General features: G+C 40.2%; 2 protein-coding genes across 3 annotated transcripts; one reads left to right on the plus strand and one right to left on the minus strand.

The window, feature by feature from the left end:
- The first annotated feature begins 4,129 nt into the window (after positions 1-4,129).
- Positions 4,130-13,550, plus strand: LOC102786499 (WD repeat-containing protein 48). 2 transcript variants are annotated; one of them, XM_087831459.1, is made up of 18 exons: positions 4,130-4,201; positions 4,912-5,052; positions 5,188-5,266; positions 5,351-5,563; positions 5,731-5,819; positions 6,851-6,952; positions 7,032-7,256; positions 7,408-7,482; positions 7,705-7,807; positions 7,899-7,996; positions 8,597-8,704; positions 8,819-8,915; positions 9,012-9,107; positions 9,332-9,437; positions 9,592-9,679; positions 11,362-11,438; positions 11,538-11,730; positions 11,817-13,549. In XM_087831459.1, the coding sequence occupies exons 1-18, from the start codon at positions 4,130-4,132 to the stop codon at positions 11,910-11,912; spliced, it is 2,058 nt and encodes a 685-aa protein (XP_087687585.1). In that variant the 3' UTR covers positions 11,913-13,549. The 2 variants fall into 2 exon arrangements, with proteins under 2 accessions (XP_087687585.1, XP_087687586.1); XM_087831460.1 differs by having other exon boundaries at positions 4,135-4,201; positions 5,191-5,266; positions 11,817-13,550.
- On the minus strand, positions 12,581-18,976 carry gorasp1a (golgi reassembly stacking protein 1a). Its single transcript, XM_087831461.1, has 9 exons — positions 18,831-18,976; positions 18,113-18,193; positions 17,766-17,969; positions 17,568-17,654; positions 17,341-17,471; positions 16,069-16,201; positions 15,882-15,987; positions 15,651-15,794; positions 12,581-14,982 (listed from the first exon to the last, which is right to left on the minus strand). Exons 1-9 carry the CDS (start codon positions 18,891-18,893, stop codon positions 14,552-14,554), a joined length of 1,380 nt encoding a protein of 459 aa, XP_087687587.1. The 5' UTR covers positions 18,894-18,976; the 3' UTR covers positions 12,581-14,551.
- Positions 18,977-20,609: the final 1,633 nt, after the last annotated feature.

The raw sequence follows: 20,609 nt of genomic DNA on the forward strand, positions 1-20,609 counted from the left end.
GTATTTCACTCATTTTAGTTTGAATAAAATTTAATTCCCATAACAGCCAGATGTGCTGTGGTCATCAGCAGTGCAAATAATTAAGATAATTAGATTGAAAGCAGAGCAGAGCCGCACACTGGCAGTTTTCACATGCAAATGCACGCACATGCACGAACACATGCATTGTGACATGGATTCTCACATCAGCTAACGCCAGAATTTAGCTTCGTACAGCCATGCATTGAAAAAAATGGTTAAAGTAAAGACTCACAGTTCAATAACTGAATGAAGTCTGATGTGTTTCGATGTAAATTAATATGGAACATTATGATAGGACAGTGACAGAACAGTTTGGGCAGATTTGAGGTTCAAACCTGATAATTCAAAGGTAACAAAACGTGTTTTTAAAGCACCTGTTGACTTTATGAGAGTCTGATTCTGATGCTGAACTTACACTGAGGCATAAATCCAAACTTTCAGCTCTGTTAAGTATATAAACGGCTTTACTGACAATATTCTGTCCCTGCGACGACAATAACTGCAAAAAGAACCCTAAGCTTCAGTAACACTGTAACAAAGTCTGTGTCTGTTGCCAGATGTTTATATAAAGTCTTCTGTGACTCTCAGGAGTGTCACGGTTTACCAGTTATAATCATAGAATGGTAACTCCTGTTTTTTATGCCTCTCAGGGCCTCTGTGGATTAGTACAAATCGTATCCTCCTGTTTGGTCCCTAAAGTGCTCATAATTAACTAATTTTTCTCTCATTAAAAGTGAAACATTTTAGAACATATAAAATATCTAAACATATAAAATGTAGGCTTTTGGAATGTGTGGCTTAGCTAAAATAAATGGAAAATACTGTCTTATTCTATAGTTCATAAGCTGTGAATTTTCTCACAGCTTACTTGGTAATTGTAACTATATTCAAATTGTTCAGTTTCAGGTTTTTATGGCACAGTCTCTAAGTTGCTTAGACCAATGAAGAACTATTATTATGCGACAAATGTATTTAAATACATTTTATTGTTCTGTAATCCAGCCATTGTTTGTGATCTTAGATTGTAGCTCACAGTTTTGTCTAGTTGACTGATTTCCATATAAACCTTCTATATATGCCTTAACCAAGCCCTTTTTAAGCCTTCTTCCATTTTCTGAGTTCAGTTTTTAAAACCTTGAACCTGAACAGCAGAGTATGAATCACTACACTATAGTCAACAGCACAGTGTATTAGTGTCATCAATAGATGTTTTTTCAGATTCTTTCAGATTCTAACTTGTAGTCTTCAGCTCTTTAACCTATATGAATGGAGTAACATGACTATTAGACATGGCATAGTTCCTTATAGAGCCACAGAAGACTAGTGTCCCCCCCCCCCATCTTTTATGAGACTACAGTAGGACTTTGTACTGCTGCTATCTATTCCATCATCTTTTATTTTAAGATTGCTTTAACAGGTAAGAAAGTTGTTATCATGCGATAGCTCTCACTATCTGGTTGTTAACTCATTTCTAACTTAAGACTGCTTTCTTTGGATTTACTTTTTTTTAAACAATGCTGTGTGTTGCAATCGAAATATTAAAAACTACACTAAAAACATTATTAAAAAGTTTAGAAATGAGTCCAACTTTTTTTCATACTTCATACTTTCATACTACTTTTTCATGCTTCATACTGTGATCTGAGGTGCACAGCCTGAACTGATGACCTACTTCTTTGGCAGAAACCTTTCAATGTAATTGCAGAAGATAGCTTAAACGCCAAGCATGCAGAAAGTACACACATATAAAAATATAGACAGTGTAGACAGTGGTAAAATGATCCACTCATGAAACCAGTAGCTGATAATGAACTGGGTATGAATCCCAGTTGCCAGTGTTCAGATATTACTTTAAAAAAAAAAAACACCCAAAATATGAATATTACAACTTATCAAAAGTTACATGAGTCACATTAAACATGAAGATTGTTGAGATTTTGTTTTTTAAAAATGTGGTTTGTGATGTCATGAATGACATGTGTAATAATCATTTCATTAAGTGTCTTTTCACTTCATATGGAGATAAGAAGCCAAAGGAAACATTGACCTCGTTAAAGTGAATTTCCAAATGTAGCTTAACCCTAAAGCTTTTTGAAACTGAACACTTATTTTTGATGAAGTAATGAGAGCTTCTCCGTTAACATAAGGCCCTTAGGCGAATACAATAAAAAAAAATTAAAACAAAAGGAGAGAACAAACAGCCAACAAGTCGTGCCAATCATTTTCTGCTACATGTTTTTGCAGCCACATGAGGATTCCGTGCAGAATATACTTACATGTGAAACTGTGAGTTTTACAGCATCGTTTCCAGAATGAAGTTCTTCGGGTTTTAGAAGAAGAAACAACCAAACATTCCGTGCAAAATCCATGTTTTCTTTTCAAGGCTCACTTCGCCTCATCGTGGATCCAAACTCAAGCCCACGGGGAAGAAAAGTGTCACCAGAATCCAGAGAAAAGCGGTCAAAACTGACTTCTTGGTAAGCGCCAGAGGTCTGCAGTCACCCTATTTTGGACATTTTGAAAGCTGTCACAGGTGCGGTGTAAGTAAAACTTCGACCTCTTGCCTTCCATTCGTGAGGCCCGTCGGTTTTCATCCCATGAAGGAAAAGTCTCCGGCTGCTGAGCGTGGAGGATGCTGCGCTGTCTCGATTTGCCCTTGAGCAAGAGAGCAGCGAGGGTGGGGAGGGGTGTGTGTGTGTGTGTGTGGGGGGGGGATTGCTGGGACACAGAGGATTACCGCGCCATAGGCGTCCCATTGCGCTCTCAGGCATAGTGTGCGCTGTGCTTTTGCCACATCACCAAGTATGCCTTAGTTTCTATAAAGAAACTCAAAGTTTATTTCTGTAAAAAGTGTGTGTGGGAAACGCCCAGTCCCCACATTTCACGTGCCTCACCTTTCACACGGGGGTTTTCAACACTTGAAACACTTTTGTTTGCTTTAATGGCCAACCAAAGGCATGCACACCCGTGAAGAACAGCCAGAGCCCGAGTTCACAGCATGCACCCTACAGTGAGCTGATTTGGTTTGGAATCAAAACCTAATTCGCATGAGTGAATCCTTAAAAAGACGTGATTTCACACCACCGGTCCTCAGACTTTTATTCTGTCTTTCCGGGAGGTTTGGACTTCGTGTGCAGCTCATGATAGTGTATTACCCCCTCTAGTGTTCGGTAATAGACTTTCTTTTTGTATGGAGCAGCAAGAATTGTTATTTTCAAAACATTGCGCAGATTGATAGAACCAAATGCTGTCTCATCAGGATTCATACATCACATTTTGTGCATTAAGGTATAGAGGAAGGCGGGACATCATTTAAGCTTATTTCTAAGTCATTCTAATAAAAGATAAAAGGCCTGGTAAATAGTTTACCCAGATAATGTGAACATTGGACGATTGGACGGTCTTGTGTTAATCCTCCTCTGCCACCATATAAACAGATGTTTACATTTGCATATTATATAATAATAATACAGCCATAATGATTGTCCGGCGTGCATCACGGTAAACTGCGTTATCAATCACTGTGCCATATCAAGTATCAATCACTGTGCCATACAGGCGCTAGATCGATATAAATATTGATAGTTTCAATACCAAAGCTGGTATTGATATTGGCTCGAGACGGTTAGGGTCAATACTTTCTTTCTTTCCCCTATGTGCACCTCTGAATTATTTCATGAACAATTATAGCTATATCAAACACGCACTATGAAAAATGTCTCTGTACCTTTTTTGTGTTGACTGTCACATCTGTTTTAATTATGGTAGCACATTTGAACAATATAAGTTGACCCAAAATGCTTTAGAGAGAGACGTATTTAGATTCTAGGGCTTCAAAAAACCAAAACCAAAACCAAAAACTAGTTTTAAAATACATAAATTATGTTACATTGATTATTACATTTTTAAATTGATTGATACCCAAAGTGTACTATTACAAAACAGCACCACTGTGCCAGTGAACAAATCCCCAGGAGTGAGTGGTGGGTAAAGACAAATAAATAAATTAAATAAAATCCTTTTAAGTTAACATTTCAGGAAAGTGTAGAACAACATTACCCAGAAATCCCAGGTACATATGTTTTCTTTTTTCCGGATGTAGCATCACATGAATTCACTGTCAACATGCAAGATGGCCACGCATCACAGGCAAAATGCTGCTGGGCGGAGGAAAGTACAGGTAAATTAGAGGCGTTACATTATTGATAAATGTGTGACAACGGCGACATCGGGGCCTCCAGCTTAAATATGTTCTTCACAAACACCCGATAGGGAGTAAAAAACACATGCACAAGATAGCGTTGCAGTTAGGTGTCATGACTCAAACCAGCTAACCTATCTAGCTTAGCATACGAGAGGTGTTAGCGGCATGTGCTAACGGTCGCTTCCAAATGATTACATGCTTTTGCAAACATTTTTTTCATACGAGCAAGTGTAAAATACTTTATAAGATAACTACAGATATCGCCTGTCAGTACAAAATAATAACACCCCTCTTGGGTTGCCGTTTGAAGCTGTTACGGCGTTGACGGAAGCTAAGCTAGCTACTGTATCCGGGCTCCGTCTAATTGCTAGTGAAATGTACGCGTCCAGGCAGGTCTGTCGAGAACCATTGCCAGTATGCCCAGCTGCCCTAAAAATACACATTAAAGTTATGCACTTTCCTTGTTGTTAAACTGAAACCGGTTTGCATTATATGCCAGTGTGTGTGACATTTAGTTAAGCTCTGTGTTTGTCTCGTTAACTCTGCAGGTCCTTGCAGTGCAAGTTCACGTTATACAAGTGTTAGCGCGTTAGAGCTTAAAGGGTGGGTGTGTTGTGTGGGCCAAAACAAAACAGGTCGAGATTAGGAGTCTGAGCCCAGCGCCCATTCACCTCTCTGTGTTCCAGGTATCATATGTCATTAGAGATGAGGTGGAGAAGTACAATCGAAACGGGGTGAATGCACTCCAGCTCGACCCTGCTCTGAACCGGCTCTTCACTGCAGGGAGGGACTCCATCATCCGGATATGGAGCGTCTACCAGCACAAAGTACAGCTTCTTGCCCTGCTCCATTATGCTAAAACAGTCAACTCATTTTACATAAGGCAGCTGCTTTAGTATGCATTTCTCAAATCCCATGCCTAAGACTGTCTTAACCGTCCTTGTCCTCTCTTGTTATTGTAGCAGGACCCATACATTGCATCGATGGAGCATCATACAGACTGGGTTAATGACATAGTCCTCTGTTGCAATGGAAAAACTTGTGAGTTTTTTTTTTAAGCTGTTCAGTTCACCCAACATTTTATTTTGAAACCCCCGTTTCTGATTTAAAAATTTTTGCTTTCAGTGATATCTGCCTCATCGGATACGACAGTCAAAGTATGGAACGCACACAAAGGGTTTTGTATGTCAACGTTACGAACACATAAGGACTACGTGAAAGCGTTGGCTTACGCTAAGGACAAAGAGCTGGTAGCATCAGCAGGTCTGGACAGGCAGATCTTCCTTTGGGATGTGAACACACTAACAGCACTCACTGCTTCCAACAACACTGTCACCAGTAAGTAAAGATTTTGCAGTGTGACACTAGTATCCATTTCTGTGCTCTGGACAGAAGCTTAGATTAGATGTGAATTGTACTGAGTGTAATTTGTATTCAGCATGACCGATATGTTTATGTCAAAGTCAGTCTGTACCTTTGGACTTATTATAATTTGTCTCCAACAGCTTCATCGCTGAGTGGGAACAAGGACTCAATCTATAGTCTGGCTATGAACCAGATGGGCACGGTTATTGTATCAGGATCCACAGAAAAGGTTTGTGACACACAGATTTACACAGTGCCCAGTGTTTACACTAAGGAATAAATGCAAACTTTCAGTTGTGTTACATTTTCGAAAATACTGAGACATAAACAGCTTCACTGAGCAACAATCTGTTTCTCTAACTACAGTCACTTTTAAAAGGACTCTAAGCTTCAATAACTCAGCTCTCAGGAGCGTCACAGGTACTAATTATAATCACTCATTCAGTGATTAGAATTGCTTTTTAGGGTCTCTGTGGATTATTACATGTCTCTTTGGGTCCCTAAAATGCTCAGAATTGTCTTAGGGGTGATGTATAATTTGTTAAACTTCAGGTTTTTATGGCATGATCTCTAAGTTGCTTAGACCAGCGTCAAGATATAAAGAACAATTGTTATTGCCCTTTAAACCTCAAAGCATAGTTTAAGCGTTGCTCTGTAATCCAGGTATCATGTGTGATCTTAAATTGTAGCTTCACAGTTTTGTCTAGTTGACAGATTTCCAAATAAACCTCAGGCCTTAACAAAGCCTTTGTAGCCTTCTTCCATTCACTGAGTTCAGTTTTTTCAAAACCTTGAACCTGAGGAGTAGACAATGAATTACTACACTATAATCTAGTAATTGCCTTGTTAACTTATTTTTACTAATTTCTTAAAACGCAAAACCAGTAAAAAGTTCTTTCATATTCTAACTTGTAGTCTTCAGCTCTATGTAGGTAGGTTACATGGCTTTAGTAAAATGACTATTATAAGAAAACTTCTCTCTCTAACTTCTCTTAAGAATTTGTAAGCAAGTGATAACACAAGTTCTTCGCTGACCTTTGGTTTCTGTTCAGATATCCTTAAAGCATTTCCATTAGGCTGTGACAAATCTGTGGATATTATAAACTATAAAGACTGCTTCAAAAATGTAATATAAAGAAAATGCATGAATGGTGTAATTGAGTGCGTACCTTGCTTTGTTTTAGCCCAGTAAGATTATCATGCATGTAAACGCAGTGAAGTAGTGCCTGTTGTCATTACCCTTCTTGTGTCTTTCTTCAGGTTCTGAGAGTGTGGGATCCTCGAACATGCGCTAAGCTCATGAAGCTAAAAGGTCACACGGACAATGTCAAATCGTTGCTGCTGAATCGAGACGGCACTCAGGTGAGTTAAATAATCTAAAATACCGCGGCTGCCAAAGAGCAGAGTTTCAGAATCTAAAAGTCACTGGTCCTCCCCACAGTGCCTATCAGGCAGTTCAGATGGGACCATTCGCCTTTGGTCCCTCGGCCAGCAGAGGTGCATCGCCACCTACCGCGTGCACGACGAAGGGGTGTGGGCCCTGCAGGTCAATGAGGCCTTTACGCACGTATATTCTGGAGGCAGAGACAAAAAGATCTACTGTACGGACCTGCGTAACCCAGACATCCGTGTCCTTATCTGCGAGGAGAAGGCCCCAGTGCTCAAAGTAAGGGTCCAGCAAATAAGGGCTAGATTTTTGTAATAACTGCATAACAACCTGTGTAATAGTTAATTTTAGGATATATTTAACCATAATATTCAAAATATAAAAGGATGGGTCTCAGGGTCATTCAGCCTTTTTGCCTTTTCTTGCACAGATGGAACTGGACAGATCTGCGGACCCACCTCCAGCAATCTGGGTCTCCACCACCAAGTCATCTGTTAATAAATGGGTAAGAGTGCATGACACCTCTGAGATCAGTGATCCACTGTCAGTGTAGTGAAGTATAGATAGAGGGTTGTTCATGTGGCCACACCTAACTGTGTTCAGCCATAATTCATCTGCAGTTCATTTAAAGTTTAAAAGCAGCTTTGTAATTCTGTATTACAAAAGAGATGAACAAGGAGTGGAGAAGCAGTTATTAAAAGTTTTTGTTTTTTTGGTGTGTGTTTAGTCTCTAAAGGGAATGCACAACTTCAGATCATCCGGAGAGTATGACAACGACTGCACCACCCCTCTGACACCACTGTGTACTCAGCCAGAACAAGTCATCAAGGGTACTTTTGTTTTTTGTTTCTTTTTTATGTGAAATACAATCCTCCAAATCTCTTTTCCCTTTGTTAACTAACAGCGCTGTTGATGTTGCAGGAGGTGCCAGTATTATTCAGTGCCACATTCTGAATGACAAAAGACACATACTCACCAAAGACACTAACAACAATGTGGCTTTCTGGGACGTCCTAAAGGTAAACCACACACTCTGGCATTAATGATTAAGATATTACGATATTAGGATATGGGATGTGCTCTTATCTTGGTCTTTATTGGTCTTCATAGGTGGGAGGATAAGTGAAGGAGATTTCAGGGCGTGGCATCACTAAATGTCTGATTAGTCGAATATGTCAGAATTTTAAAGCCAAAATTAAAAAAATAAATAAAAAGCTGCTAATGCAAACAGTGTTTTTTGTTCACTGTTCTAAGACATGACAACATGGAGATACAGCAGAACTGGGTGGTGATGCCCAACAAGAATGAATGGTTTTATAGTTGTGTAAAATAAAGAAGAGCTGTTGTTTTTGGTTTGTGAAATGAATGATTTTGCCTTATTTTTTAATCTGGGGCTGCCGTCCAGGAAGAAGAACTGATGGACCCCGAATGAACCTTTAGTTCCTCTTAAAGTTTCCCAGGCGTGGGTGTTGGGGCGGAGAACACCACTGTGGTTAATTGGTGCTCATCCACCTGAATGAGCTGATGAATCTGTGTGAATTAAAGTGAACTTGTAGGGATGCACACCTGTCGATATCTGTAGTTTGAAATGACCTTTTGTGCTCACATTTGACCTGTAGGCATGTAAGGGCGAAGACTTGGGGAAGGTTGAATTTGACGAAGAGATTAAAAAGCGCTTCAAGATGGTCTATGTGCCAAATTGGTTCTCTGTTGATCTGAAAACTGGGGTGAGTTTCAAACCTGGTAATACATGAGTCCGTCACATGATTTGACATTCAGTGTTTTCTAGCTGAGTTCTAACTTCACCTGGTTGATTCCTGTCGTGGTTATGTGCTTGACAGATGCTCACTATCACTTTGGATGAGAGTGACTGCTTTGCTGCCTGGGTGTCTGCAAAGGACGCAGGGTTTTCAAATTCCGATGGATCGGATCCAAAGTGTAAGAGATTACATTTTCTATACTAATGAAGGTTACGTAATGCAGAGCCAGAGGTCTAAGTTAGCATTACACGACGCTGATTTCTCCCCTTTGCAGTGAACCTGGGCGGACTATTGCTTCAGGCTCTGCTGGAGTTCTGGCCCAGAACCCGAATCAACCCCATGGACGAGGAAGAGAACGAGGTGAACCACGGTGAGGAGACTGATTGACTGATTCAATTATCCAGTGAATGCACAAACTGCCAAATGTCTGCACCGAGGGGAGCGTCATCGGGGCATGTTTTTTCCTTTGTCTTGTTTCCCTCGTCTTTTTATCCACTTGGCCCAGTTTGCATGAATTGGCTGCAAACTGTGCCAGTGAGCGCTTTCAAAGCCAAGATGTCATCGAGTTTGTTGATTATGTTCTTGTTCCCTCAGTGAACGGAGAGCAAGAGAACAGGGTCCAGAAAGGGAACGGATATTTCCAGGTGCCACCACACACACCAGTTATCTTTGGAGAAGCGGGAGGCAGAACCCTTTTTAGGTAAGCTCTCACCAACAAACTTTCAAACTTTTAGATCGTCAGTTAAGGTCATGTTAGAAAGTCAAATCTTCTCCTTGTGATGTCATCACATGTCATTAGAAATGGTCGCACAAGTCCAGCGTTTCTTTTGATCTGCTTTATTTTTACGCTGCAGGTTGCTATGTAGAGATTCAGGCGGAGAGACTGAATCCATGCTGCTCAATGAGACAGTCCCACAGTGGGTTATTGATATAACTGTAGATGTGAGTATCTCTGCTGATTTTTTTTTTTTAATCTCCTTTCCGTTGATCTTTTATTAAAGTGTGCATGTTGTGCTTTTCATCTATCCTGTCATATGCAGCGTTCTACTGGTGGCTGATCATAGTGAACCTGGTCAAAGTTTCACATAATAAAATCAGTGGATAATAATCTCTGTGACACTATTGGCTGATCATAGGGTCATAACTTGAAAGAGAGGGGCTGTCCTGAATATAATCAAGCAGAGCACAGCACCTAATGTTTTACATTTCTTGTTTGCAAAGGGTAGCCAATCATCAGACAGTTGTCTGACAGTGAGTGTGAAGGAAACCTAAGCAGCTCATTTCATATATGTTCGACATGAGAGGCTGCTCCGAGACTCAGTATAAGATAAATAAGCATTATTTTTGAACTGTGGAGCATGCAAAGCTAGTCCAAGAATAAAAATATGGAACTGGAAATGAGCAGCTGGCTCCCTTTTTAAAGCCTTTCCCTTATTTGCCCTTTGTCCCGGGCATCATCCGTCATCTGCTCGTCTAACTTTGGTCTACATCGCTCTACATAATTTATTAAAATTAGAAAGCCCAAGTGCTCGTGTCTATATTTTATGCACACTTCATTCAAAAATTAAAAGAAGATTTTTTTTAAAAATGTGGCATGAGTAGTTGAAGCCCACTGGTTTGGAAGCTTGCAGGAAGAAAATCATGACTGCTTTTGTTGCTAAACACTACAAAGTGTTAATACGTATACTCTAGTTGGACGGCTTTAGTGTGGGAAGGAACTAAAAGCTGCATAAAACAGGCAAAAATAGCCCTGCGTTTGTATTTGAGATTCAGTACTTCTGAGTTTGTGTAACATGTTTTATACTTGGTACAGATGATGGTAATGAGTATTTCCTTGAGTTGCTTATAGACTAAAGCAGAATTGTGACTCCTATGATGATTCTCTCTCAGTCAGTAGTGGCCAGAATATACAGCACCTTAAAACCTGAAGCAGCAAAATGTTATTCATTTATCAGGTTACTGTTTACAAATGTGACCTGACCAACTGTCTGTTATTTCAAACTAAACACTCTGTTCTGTATAAAGAGACTAGACTTGCACAGCTTGCCTGCTCTAATAGTGATCCACTAACACTCAGTTGTTAGTGAATGAGTGAACATTAAGGCATTTAGAAACGACTATCACTAAAAATGTGTACTTGCCTTTCAAAAATTGCTCTATACTCAGTAGGGACTAAGGTATGACATTAAGGGCTATGACTGCGCACTTTATCACATGATACAAATGTGAAACCTGATTGCAGGAGATTTCTTGCAGTGAGAAAGCAGAGGGAACTCTGCAGCTTTACCGTTAAAAAAGTTCTTCAACCACTTTGTGATTTATTTACTCAAGTTTAATACATGTTATTTTTATCACACGGTCAGAACTCATTTGTGTCAAACAAGGTGACACAGAGTCATTGCTTTTAAAGTACACGGACCAGCTGTGCCTGGCTGCGTAATCACCGCACTGCTCGCCAACAGGCCTATTCTAAGCCAGAAAAAAGCTCAGCGGTGTTACAGATCCATCACTGTTCTTCCCTGGATGAAGCAATACAATTTTCTTGTATCTTTGTGATGCGACATTTGCACTTAAATTTTGTTCTCACGTTTGAGTTACATGTCTTTTTTTTTTTTTCATGACAGAAAAATATGCCCAAGTTCAACAAAATCCCGTTCTACCTCCAGCCCCATTCTTCCTCTGGTGCAAAAACTCTAAAAAAGTAAGTTTGTAATTTCTCGTATTTCAGCAAGCAAAGATCCGTGTCACGTGCAGTTCTGCAATGTTTAGAGGCGGTTTTTATACCTTCTTTGTCGCACAGGGACCGACTGTCGGCCAGTGACATGCTGCAGGTGAGAAAGGTCATGGAACATGTTTATGAGAAGATCATCAACTTGGACAACGAGTCACAGACCACCAGCTCCTCGGCCAACGATAAACCCGGGGAGCAGGAGAAGGAGGAGGACATGGCCATGCTAGCTGAAGAGAAGATTGAGCTAATGTGTCAAGACCAGGTGGGCACATCAACACGCTCTGTGAATGCACTGAACACAACTTCTCTTTCATGTTAGTAACCTTCTTTTGTTTTTGATTCGTCCAGGTGCTAGATCCCAACATGGACCTGCGAACAGTTAAACATTTTATCTGGAAGAGCGGAGGGGACTTGACACTTCACTATAGGCAGAAGTCCACGTGAAAGTCGTCATTTTTAAAAGCAGAACTCTTTGTCATTTGCCAATCACCACCCACTTCTGACATGTAGTACCCTAAAACCCCATTGTGTGGTCAAGAGTTGCAGTAACAGTGAGAATCCAGTAAAATTTGTGGGGACATGGCTCATGTTGTATTATAGGAAACTGAGAAGAACAGGCCGGCGCAGCCAACAGACACCTGGGAAATAAGTGGTCCATATTGGTTCTTTTTTTTTAAGTTTGGACTTAAATGTCTCCTCTCTGCATCCTTTTTTTTCCCCTTGTTCTTCTTCTTCTTCTTCTCCTCAGATCTTTGACTGTCCCTGCCCACCCTTTCCTGATTGGCATTTTATTTTTGAAGTGACTGAAGTTGCAGTACGTGTTTGTGTATGTATGCACACGGATGTAGTAGACTGTCTGTTCTAGTACATTCCAGGAAACTGTCCTTGTTCTACAGACACTCCAGTCCTGTCTCAGCAGTATCACCAGTTTAGGAGTACACTTGGTCTCTGGGTAGCCTCACAGTCCCTCAAAGACAAAAAACCCTCCTCTGTTCTGTAGTCGACGTCGTCTGCATTAACTTGAACTTAACCTCGGCTTAGACATCCAGTTAGTGCAGAGCTTGAACCTCATCGACAGAAGCAGTCCACGTTGTCTTTTGTTTTTAGCGGTGTTATCCTCAAAGGAATGAATGTTCTTTATTTTGTAAATATATGTACAACATTTTTCATTTAAATTACTTTTTCTTTTGTTTTTGTACAGTTTACTTAAAAAAGCAAAACACACAAAAATAATTTTTCCAAATCCCTGCAGCACATTCATGGTCATGAACGCTAAATGACTTGAATGGTAAGATTTGCATTTGTTGATTTCACTGCAATCTGAAACTTGCAGTTAGTATTTGTGTAGGTCATCTTAGCAATTGGGGAAATTATATATATAGGGTATATATCTTAAACAGTAATTCATGCTTGGATGCTCTGCGTTTGGTTCACGAGCATGGACTCTGATGACAGCGAGGGTTGTTCCTAATGTATATTTCATTTAGATTCAGTAGGAGTTCAGTGGAGCATAAATTTAACTTGAAGGGGAATCTCATCTGAGATAACATACGAACATTCAGCCACTGTGGGAACGTCACCAAAGTGTAATAAATGCTAACACATCTTGTCGCTTGGTGTGTCACCAAGCCACAACAACAGATCTTTTCATTGTAATTTCCTGGAGTTTAATTTTGCCACGAGTGTGTGTAATGCCATAGCAGGAGGGAGGATGCATTGAGTGAGCTCTAATTGGCCAAAAATAAAAATCCAAGATGGGTACAAATAATCAGGCCATAACTCTGCAATATCCATTATTGTAATCATTTGTGAAATATGTATATTTTAGGCATTCAAAGAAATAAATTGGAATGGTTTAACAATGACAGGTTTTACCGGGATTATAAATGGCTGTCTCGAGTTGTATTGTGTTGAGCTGATCCAAGTGAAATAAGAGAAACGAGGGACTCCTTTTTTTTTTTTTCTCCCAGTGATTGTTTAACCATCGAAGATTCACCCATTTCACATTCATCAAGACTTTGCACTCATTCCTAATAAAACAGACAATTCATTGATAAAAATATCTGCAAAAAATACTTTTTCTTATTTTACACACTAGCACCTACTTGACCAATGAAAACTATTAAGATGCCCCTAAAAATAAAACAACAAAAAAAAAAAATCAATTACTCAAGTATTACTAACTTGGCAGTCTTACATTTAATCAAATGCTTACTTTACATTAGCAATGTATTGTCTATGAAATGAAATGTGGGTATAATCTAGTGTTGCATAGGTCATGGAAATTAAAAGGGGGCATAAATCTGGCTATACAGCAGTAAACATCCATTTTAGACTTATTACAAAGTACATCACTGAACAAAATCTAATTAAATATTAGTGTTAAAAACAAAAGTAAAACCTGTGCTGACTGTTTCTATTCAGCATCGTCCCACAGTGAAAGCCCTTTATGTAGTGTGACCAATCTGGAGGATATAAAGTAAAATGTCCCATGTCTTATAATTAAAAGTGTTTCTTTGGGTAAGAGTTTAAACGACGTTGCTTCAAAACATTAAAGGTAACACTGCACCACCGCCAAAGACTATGGCGACTAATCCGAGTGGCCAACCGTCTAGTAACTTCAAAAAAATATTGATAATTGTCCTTGATATAAAGGTGCAGCTGTGCTTTGCAATGTCTGTCTTTGGAAAAATTCAAGTTTAGTCACATCGGCCTACCAGAAGCAGTCTCATTACCCGTATGATCCAAATTTGCACTCTGAAGGAAAAAGTTTGACCTTTAAAAACTGTTCTGGCTTACAACTGAGCAGTAACTAAATTCTCACATACAAAACACACAGAAGATTACTACAGTGCCTTTTCCTCACCCATCTTCTGCATTAATGCTGTAGCTGGTTTATGTAGTGTCACCAATCTGCTGACGCAGTCTTACATGCAAACAAGACAGACTGACGAGATAAAGTCTTCCCTCTGATGATCTATCCTAAAATCATTTCTTTAAAAACAAAACAAAACGATTGTCATCGACACTTTGCATTTGTCTGGCCTGACTTAAGTCTACTCAAAATGCGACTTCTTGGGTTCCTACTCATCATCGTGCTCATGGTCACAGTGGTGAGCAGAAGCCACATGCAGAGGCTCTGCGATCTCATCCACTGACCCGAGAGTGTCCTCGATGGCCTGAGGTGGAGACCTGTCTGCGGTGGACTCCTCGGTGACCAGAGATGGGATGAGATCGACAGGGGATGAGCGGGGAAGGTCTTCAGCGGGCACAGAAGGCTCAAGAGAAAAAGACAACGCACCTATAGTTGGACTTTGGTTATCACTAGACTCAATGAGAGAGCTCTGTGGCTCTGCACACTCTGTGAGCAGGTGGGAGAGTCCAGCTGGTGGGACGCTTGAATCAGCAGACAAGAGAGCAGGAGTGAGGTCTCTGGCTGCCTGGGAGATGTGCTCTTGTGGCTCGTTCTGGTGGTCTGCTGATGATGGGAGCACAACACTGTCCTCCAACTCTTCTGTAGTAAAACAAATATGGTTGAATTCAACAGAAGTGGATAAGAGAGCTACATTAACATACAACATATTTCAGTGGCAGATGGCTAGTTCTCACTGAGCCTGGTTATACTAGAGGTTTCTTCCTGTTAGAAGAGTTTTTCTTCCCACGGTCGCCAAGTGCTTGCTCATAAGAGATGTTTCATTGTTGGGGTTTTCTGTGTATTATTGTTAAGTTTTTCCCAAATTAAAAGGCGACCGTGGTTCAGGGGGTTGGGAGGCTCATCTTGTAACCGGATGGTTGCCGGTTCGATCCCCAGGCACACGTTGTTGTGTCCTTGGGCACAACAAGGGCAAGACATTGGGCAAGACATTTCACCTACTGGTAATGGCCAGAGGGGCCGATGGCGATGGCAACCTTGCTTCTGTCAGTCTGCCCCAGGGCAGCTGTGGCTACAACCGTGGCTCCACCAGTGTATGAATGTAAGAGTGAATGAATAGTGGTATTGTAAAGCGCTTAGAGGGTCTCAAAAAGCACTATATAAATGCAATCCATTATTATTATTATATAAAGCACTTTGAAGTGACTGTTGTTCTGATTTGAACCTATATAAATGAAACTGAATATATTTCTTAAAACTGATGCATGAAAGTCACTGGACACTGATGAACAGCTGCCATACTGACTTACCAACACCAGATATCTCGCTTTCCTTCTCCTCGTGCATCGCCAGCGAGGTGTATGTCATGTCAATGGATGACATGGACAGATCCAGCCTGTCCACCAAGTCTGAAGGATCGGGGTTCATCACTGCCATTTCAGAATCAGAAAAACCTGGAAAATTCCAACAATAAAACACACATGTTAAGAAGATTTTTTGCAAACACAGAATATGCTAAGGTGACCAGAATCTTAACTGACCAAGCTCGGTGACCCTTTGAATGGGTGGAGGTAGATAAGATTCCTCGAGGGTGACCTGCTCCAGGTTCAACTCTTCACTATTGCTTGAAGGTGCCATGAGAGGTGCCTGGAGACACACGCACACGGTAAAAGTTATTGACTGGTGTCAGCTTCTCAAATGTGAGATTTTGCTGTATTTTACTGTCACCTCTGTGTATCCATGCGCAGGCAGCTTTGGAGAGTGTTTCTCCTCAACATCAGGGGCAAAAGGCTCGACTGTTGATACTTCTGGATTAGCAGGGATTCGGTGCAGGTAGCCATAACCGATGCCGCAACCCAAACTGCGGACAAACATTTGCAGATGCTTTAAGATATAATACAACAACTGATTAGCAATTTACACTTTAAATCATAGTTGCAACATGCAAGACCATCACCAAGTAAGACCCTATTGTGGGAATGTCTTATTTTAGGGATGTGAGCCTGATAGCCCACAGTGGGCTGGACCATAAACTACATATATAATAAATGTGTAAATAATAAATATGAGAAAATATAGTGCAAGTTCAACAGTTTGTCTTTGTTTTTCTACACTATAATGAAATCTGTCAGCATGACTCTCTGGGCTTAAATTACAGAAAAAGTTTTACTAGCTTATTGCCCTGACTATCCTGTAATTTAAAAACTGAAAGTTCTTGTTATGTCACAAAAAATGTTCTTTTTCTGGTTTTCTAAGGAGCTTGGAAAGAAAAGTGTCTGGACTTCTTCAAGTGGCTTTAAGACGTTTCACCTCTCATCCGAGAAGCTTCTTCAGCTGCAGGGTCAAAAGGTGGAGAGTGCCCCCGAGAGGGACAATGGACCCCCTAATGATCCTTTACTTAATCACATGAACCAAGGTGTGAAAACGGGTGAAACCTTGACAATCAGTCAAGGTTTCGGGTGAGCTCATTGTGAAGCCCCGTTCTCACACCTTGGCTCATGTGATAAGGTAGAGGAAGTCCAGAAGTCTAGACAATTTTCTTTCCAAGCTCCTTAGACTACAATGACCTGGATGACTGAGAAAACTTCACAGACATTTTTCTGGTTTTGTTTTTGTTTAGTGTGGGCCCCTTGTAAAAAACCTGAAATTTCTATATCATAAAGTGAAAAAACAGGAACTTTTCTTTGATTGAAGCGTTTATTTATTACTTAATTATTAATTGGTTTAGTTAAAATTGCCATAAGTGAGATAGGAAAAGCTGTAAAACTTGTGAAAATACAGTTAAAAGTTTAAAATGTACACCTTCCAGTGGATCGGATCTGAGTCTTTGAAAAAAATATGGCCCCTGGGCCTTAGGGTGCATCTGCATCAAAGAAAAATCTAAAAATAGTGGGGGGGAAAACACTAACACGCGTTAGAATGTGGAGTCCAGAAACTAGTGGGTGACATGACAATGATTACATCCATCTTTTATATACTGTCAGCTGCATTTGGCCATACCTGCCCTCTCCTCCCCATGCTCCGTTTGGTGTGACCACCACCTCTCTGCATAAGTCCGTTTGTGTGTTGTACACCAGCAGCTTCAGAGGTTTTCCTTCATGGGCCTCAATCAGTGAGAAAAAGTCTTCTGACTGCAAAATGACAAACTCTGAATTAACTACTGGAGGTGCAAATTTGAAATTTTCATGCCACAAGTAATGTTACATGGTTCTAATAAGACATCTTACATCTTGCAAAACCTGATCTGCTCCCACAATATAGTCACTGTGGGGCTGAAGCCCTGCCAGTGCAGCCGGTGAACTGGCTTCCACATCCTTGGAGAAAACAGAAACAAAAGATGAAGCCATAATGGACTCACAGCTACAGAAGCTGAGACCACAGTGAAGCACAATGCGTTTTAGTAGTTCTTTGACGACGCGACTCACCAGGACATGCCAAACATTTTCATTGGCTCCCTGGTAGCTGCAGAAGCGAACACTAGCGCCCAGCAGACCCTGCCCTCCCCACATGCTACTGGGCACCACTTCCAGCTCACGAACCCTTGTGGTTTTAGTGCTGTACACCTCCATCTTCACTGCTCTCTCCATGTTGGCTTTCAGAACCTCCTTCAAAAGGTCATTTTCCTCATTCTGGTGTGGAATAATTAAAGAAGACAACAATTATAGCAACCAGCTGTGTTAACCTTCTTTTTTCATGTTCATCATATTTATCTACAGCTGCAGTGAATAACCAGTAAATGAAATTGTTATTATATGGCTGTAATTAAACTTACAAGTCTCTTGTTGTCAAGAGACAGGATGAAGTCGAAGAAGGGCTGCAGGCCAGCCTTCTCTGCAGGGGAATTTGGCTGCACCTGTCAAAATAAATACAAGCAAGTCTGCATTTAATCTTTGAAGAAAATGATTTACTGGAATGTTTTAATTCAAATTAATATATAAGCAAGCAAATGTACAGAAAAACTAAATATTGAATCATTATTTTAAATTTAAAAAAAATAACAGCGTCGCAAACGCACATCTTGATCAGTCGCATCGATTTATCAGTCAATCGACTAACAATTTAAGCATCACTGAACTATAATCCAAAGTACTGCTTTTATTTTTTGCTGAAGCATGAAATGGTTATAGGAAAGCGGTTCGTTCTAAGCCGGTAAACATTTATTTCCATTAATACTGTCGTCGCGCTAGTTCTACTTGTCAAAGCATCACTTCCGGGCACTTATTAAAACAGAAGCTCAGTGCACTCAGACTTCTTAAAAGACTTTCTTTGCGACAAGTTATATGTTGTGCTAACATTTTATTTCTTAATAACACCGTAAATAAATACGTCCTAATGCACAGCTGCGCCCGCAATAACACGTAAACTCCGTCTCTTCTGTCAGGTTTTTGAAACTACGAAGCTAGCTACCTGTTAGCATACAACACAGTTCATAAGCTGCTGTACATTCAGCTCCAGTTTCAGAGAAAAACAAGCCACGTTATAAGCCTTACACCGTGCACATGATATCCATACGTCCCTCCTTCGGATGCTTCTGAACTCTGAGATAAACCCATTTCTGCCGAGAACTCGTTTAAAAATTACTGTCATCAGAAAATACCGACAATTACCACAGTTGACAGTTCTCGGCCATCTTGTCCGCAGCCCAAACCAGTCGAACATCGCTGCTGTCGATCCTCGGACACCGTGCAGTGTCGCACATCATTGACAGTGTTTATTTACTGCCTCATACCTCAGATTCTGTTAAACCGGTTTCAAATATCAGTGCTATTTGATGTGACTCAGCTGTGACGCCTGCAAAGTTAGCAAATTTCATAAACCCGTATCTTATATGATTAGTACCCACAAAACATATTCAATTTTTAAAATAAGGACTTTTTCTATTCTAGAAAACTTAATGGCAGCAACACATATCAGACAAAGTCAGGACAGGGCATGTTTACCACTGTGTAGCATCCCCTCTATTTATAACAGCAGTCAGTAAACATCTGGGAACTGAGGAGACCAGCTGTTGGACTTTCAGAAGAGGAATGTTGTCCTATTCTCGTCTGATAGAGGATTCTAGCTGTTCAACAGTCCTGGGTCTTATTTTTCCTACTTTTTTGTTCCATGATGCTTTAACCTCCTAAGACCCGAACTCTTTCATGGCATGCATTTTTAATTTTTCTTTGCTATTTGGGTTGATTGGGACCTAAAGAATGTAAAAACAAAGAATTACCAGATTTTTGTTTTTTGAGAAAAATGAGATCCACATATGAGGACATTTGTTTCAAATTTTGATAGAACAGTGGGTGGCAGTATAATGTCCTCGTAAGTGGATATCAGGCCCTTGTAGAGAAAAATTAAGTATTTTGGTCTAGACGTCCCAAAACGTGATATCCACATATGTGGACGCCAGGTCCTAGGAGGTTAACTAGTGAAAGGTCTGGCCTGCAGGAAGGCCGGACTCTTCTACTCCAAAGCCATGCTGTTGTAGTAGCTGCTGATTGCAGTTAAGCATCATCTTTGTGAAATATGCAAGACTTTCCATGAAAAAGATGTCATGTCGATAAGTTTCTGTAAAACCTGTATATACTTTATGTCATTGATGGAGCCTTTCCAGATGTGCAAACTGCCATTTCCACAGATACTGCTGCTCCCCAATAACATGAGAGATGAAGGTTTTGTTTAGGTGCTGATGGAAAAAGAAAAAAGGAATTTAAATTGTGATTCCCGTGACCACAGAACAGCTTCCCACTTTGCTTCAATCCACTTTAAATGAGCTTTGACTCACAGGAGACAGAAACATGTTCACATATGGCTTCTTCTTTGCACATTAATCTGCATTTGTGGTAAACTGTGTTCACAGTCTTCACAATTTTACACTGAGGATCATTATGCTGAAATTATTCCAGAATTTGTAGACACAGTTTTAAATTGATTAGTGAATCTATGCTCATATTTACTTCTGAGAAGTTCTGCCTTTTTAAGATATTATTTTTTATAGTGTTTAGTTTCAAAATGTTGGTCCAGTTATTTCTTCTTAGTGCCACTTTTTTTTTTTTACATTTCTAACCTTTCATTGCTCCCGTCCTAACTTTTTTGAGACGTGCATTTTCATTAACTACTGAAATGTCTCACTTTGTTTCTCGCATTGATATGCTTTCTGTGTTCTATTATGAATACAGCGTGGCATTATGAAATTGGAAGATTGGTGCTTTCTATTTTTCTTTAGATTTTACTCAGCATAACATTTTTGGATTTTGGTTTGTAGTGTAAATACTGGGAGCACC

Source organism: Neolamprologus brichardi, chromosome 18 (genome assembly GCF_056152115.1).
Source record: "Neolamprologus brichardi isolate AB-2024 chromosome 18, ASM5615211v1, whole genome shotgun sequence".
NCBI lineage: Eukaryota > Metazoa > Chordata > Actinopteri > Cichliformes > Cichlidae > Neolamprologus > Neolamprologus brichardi.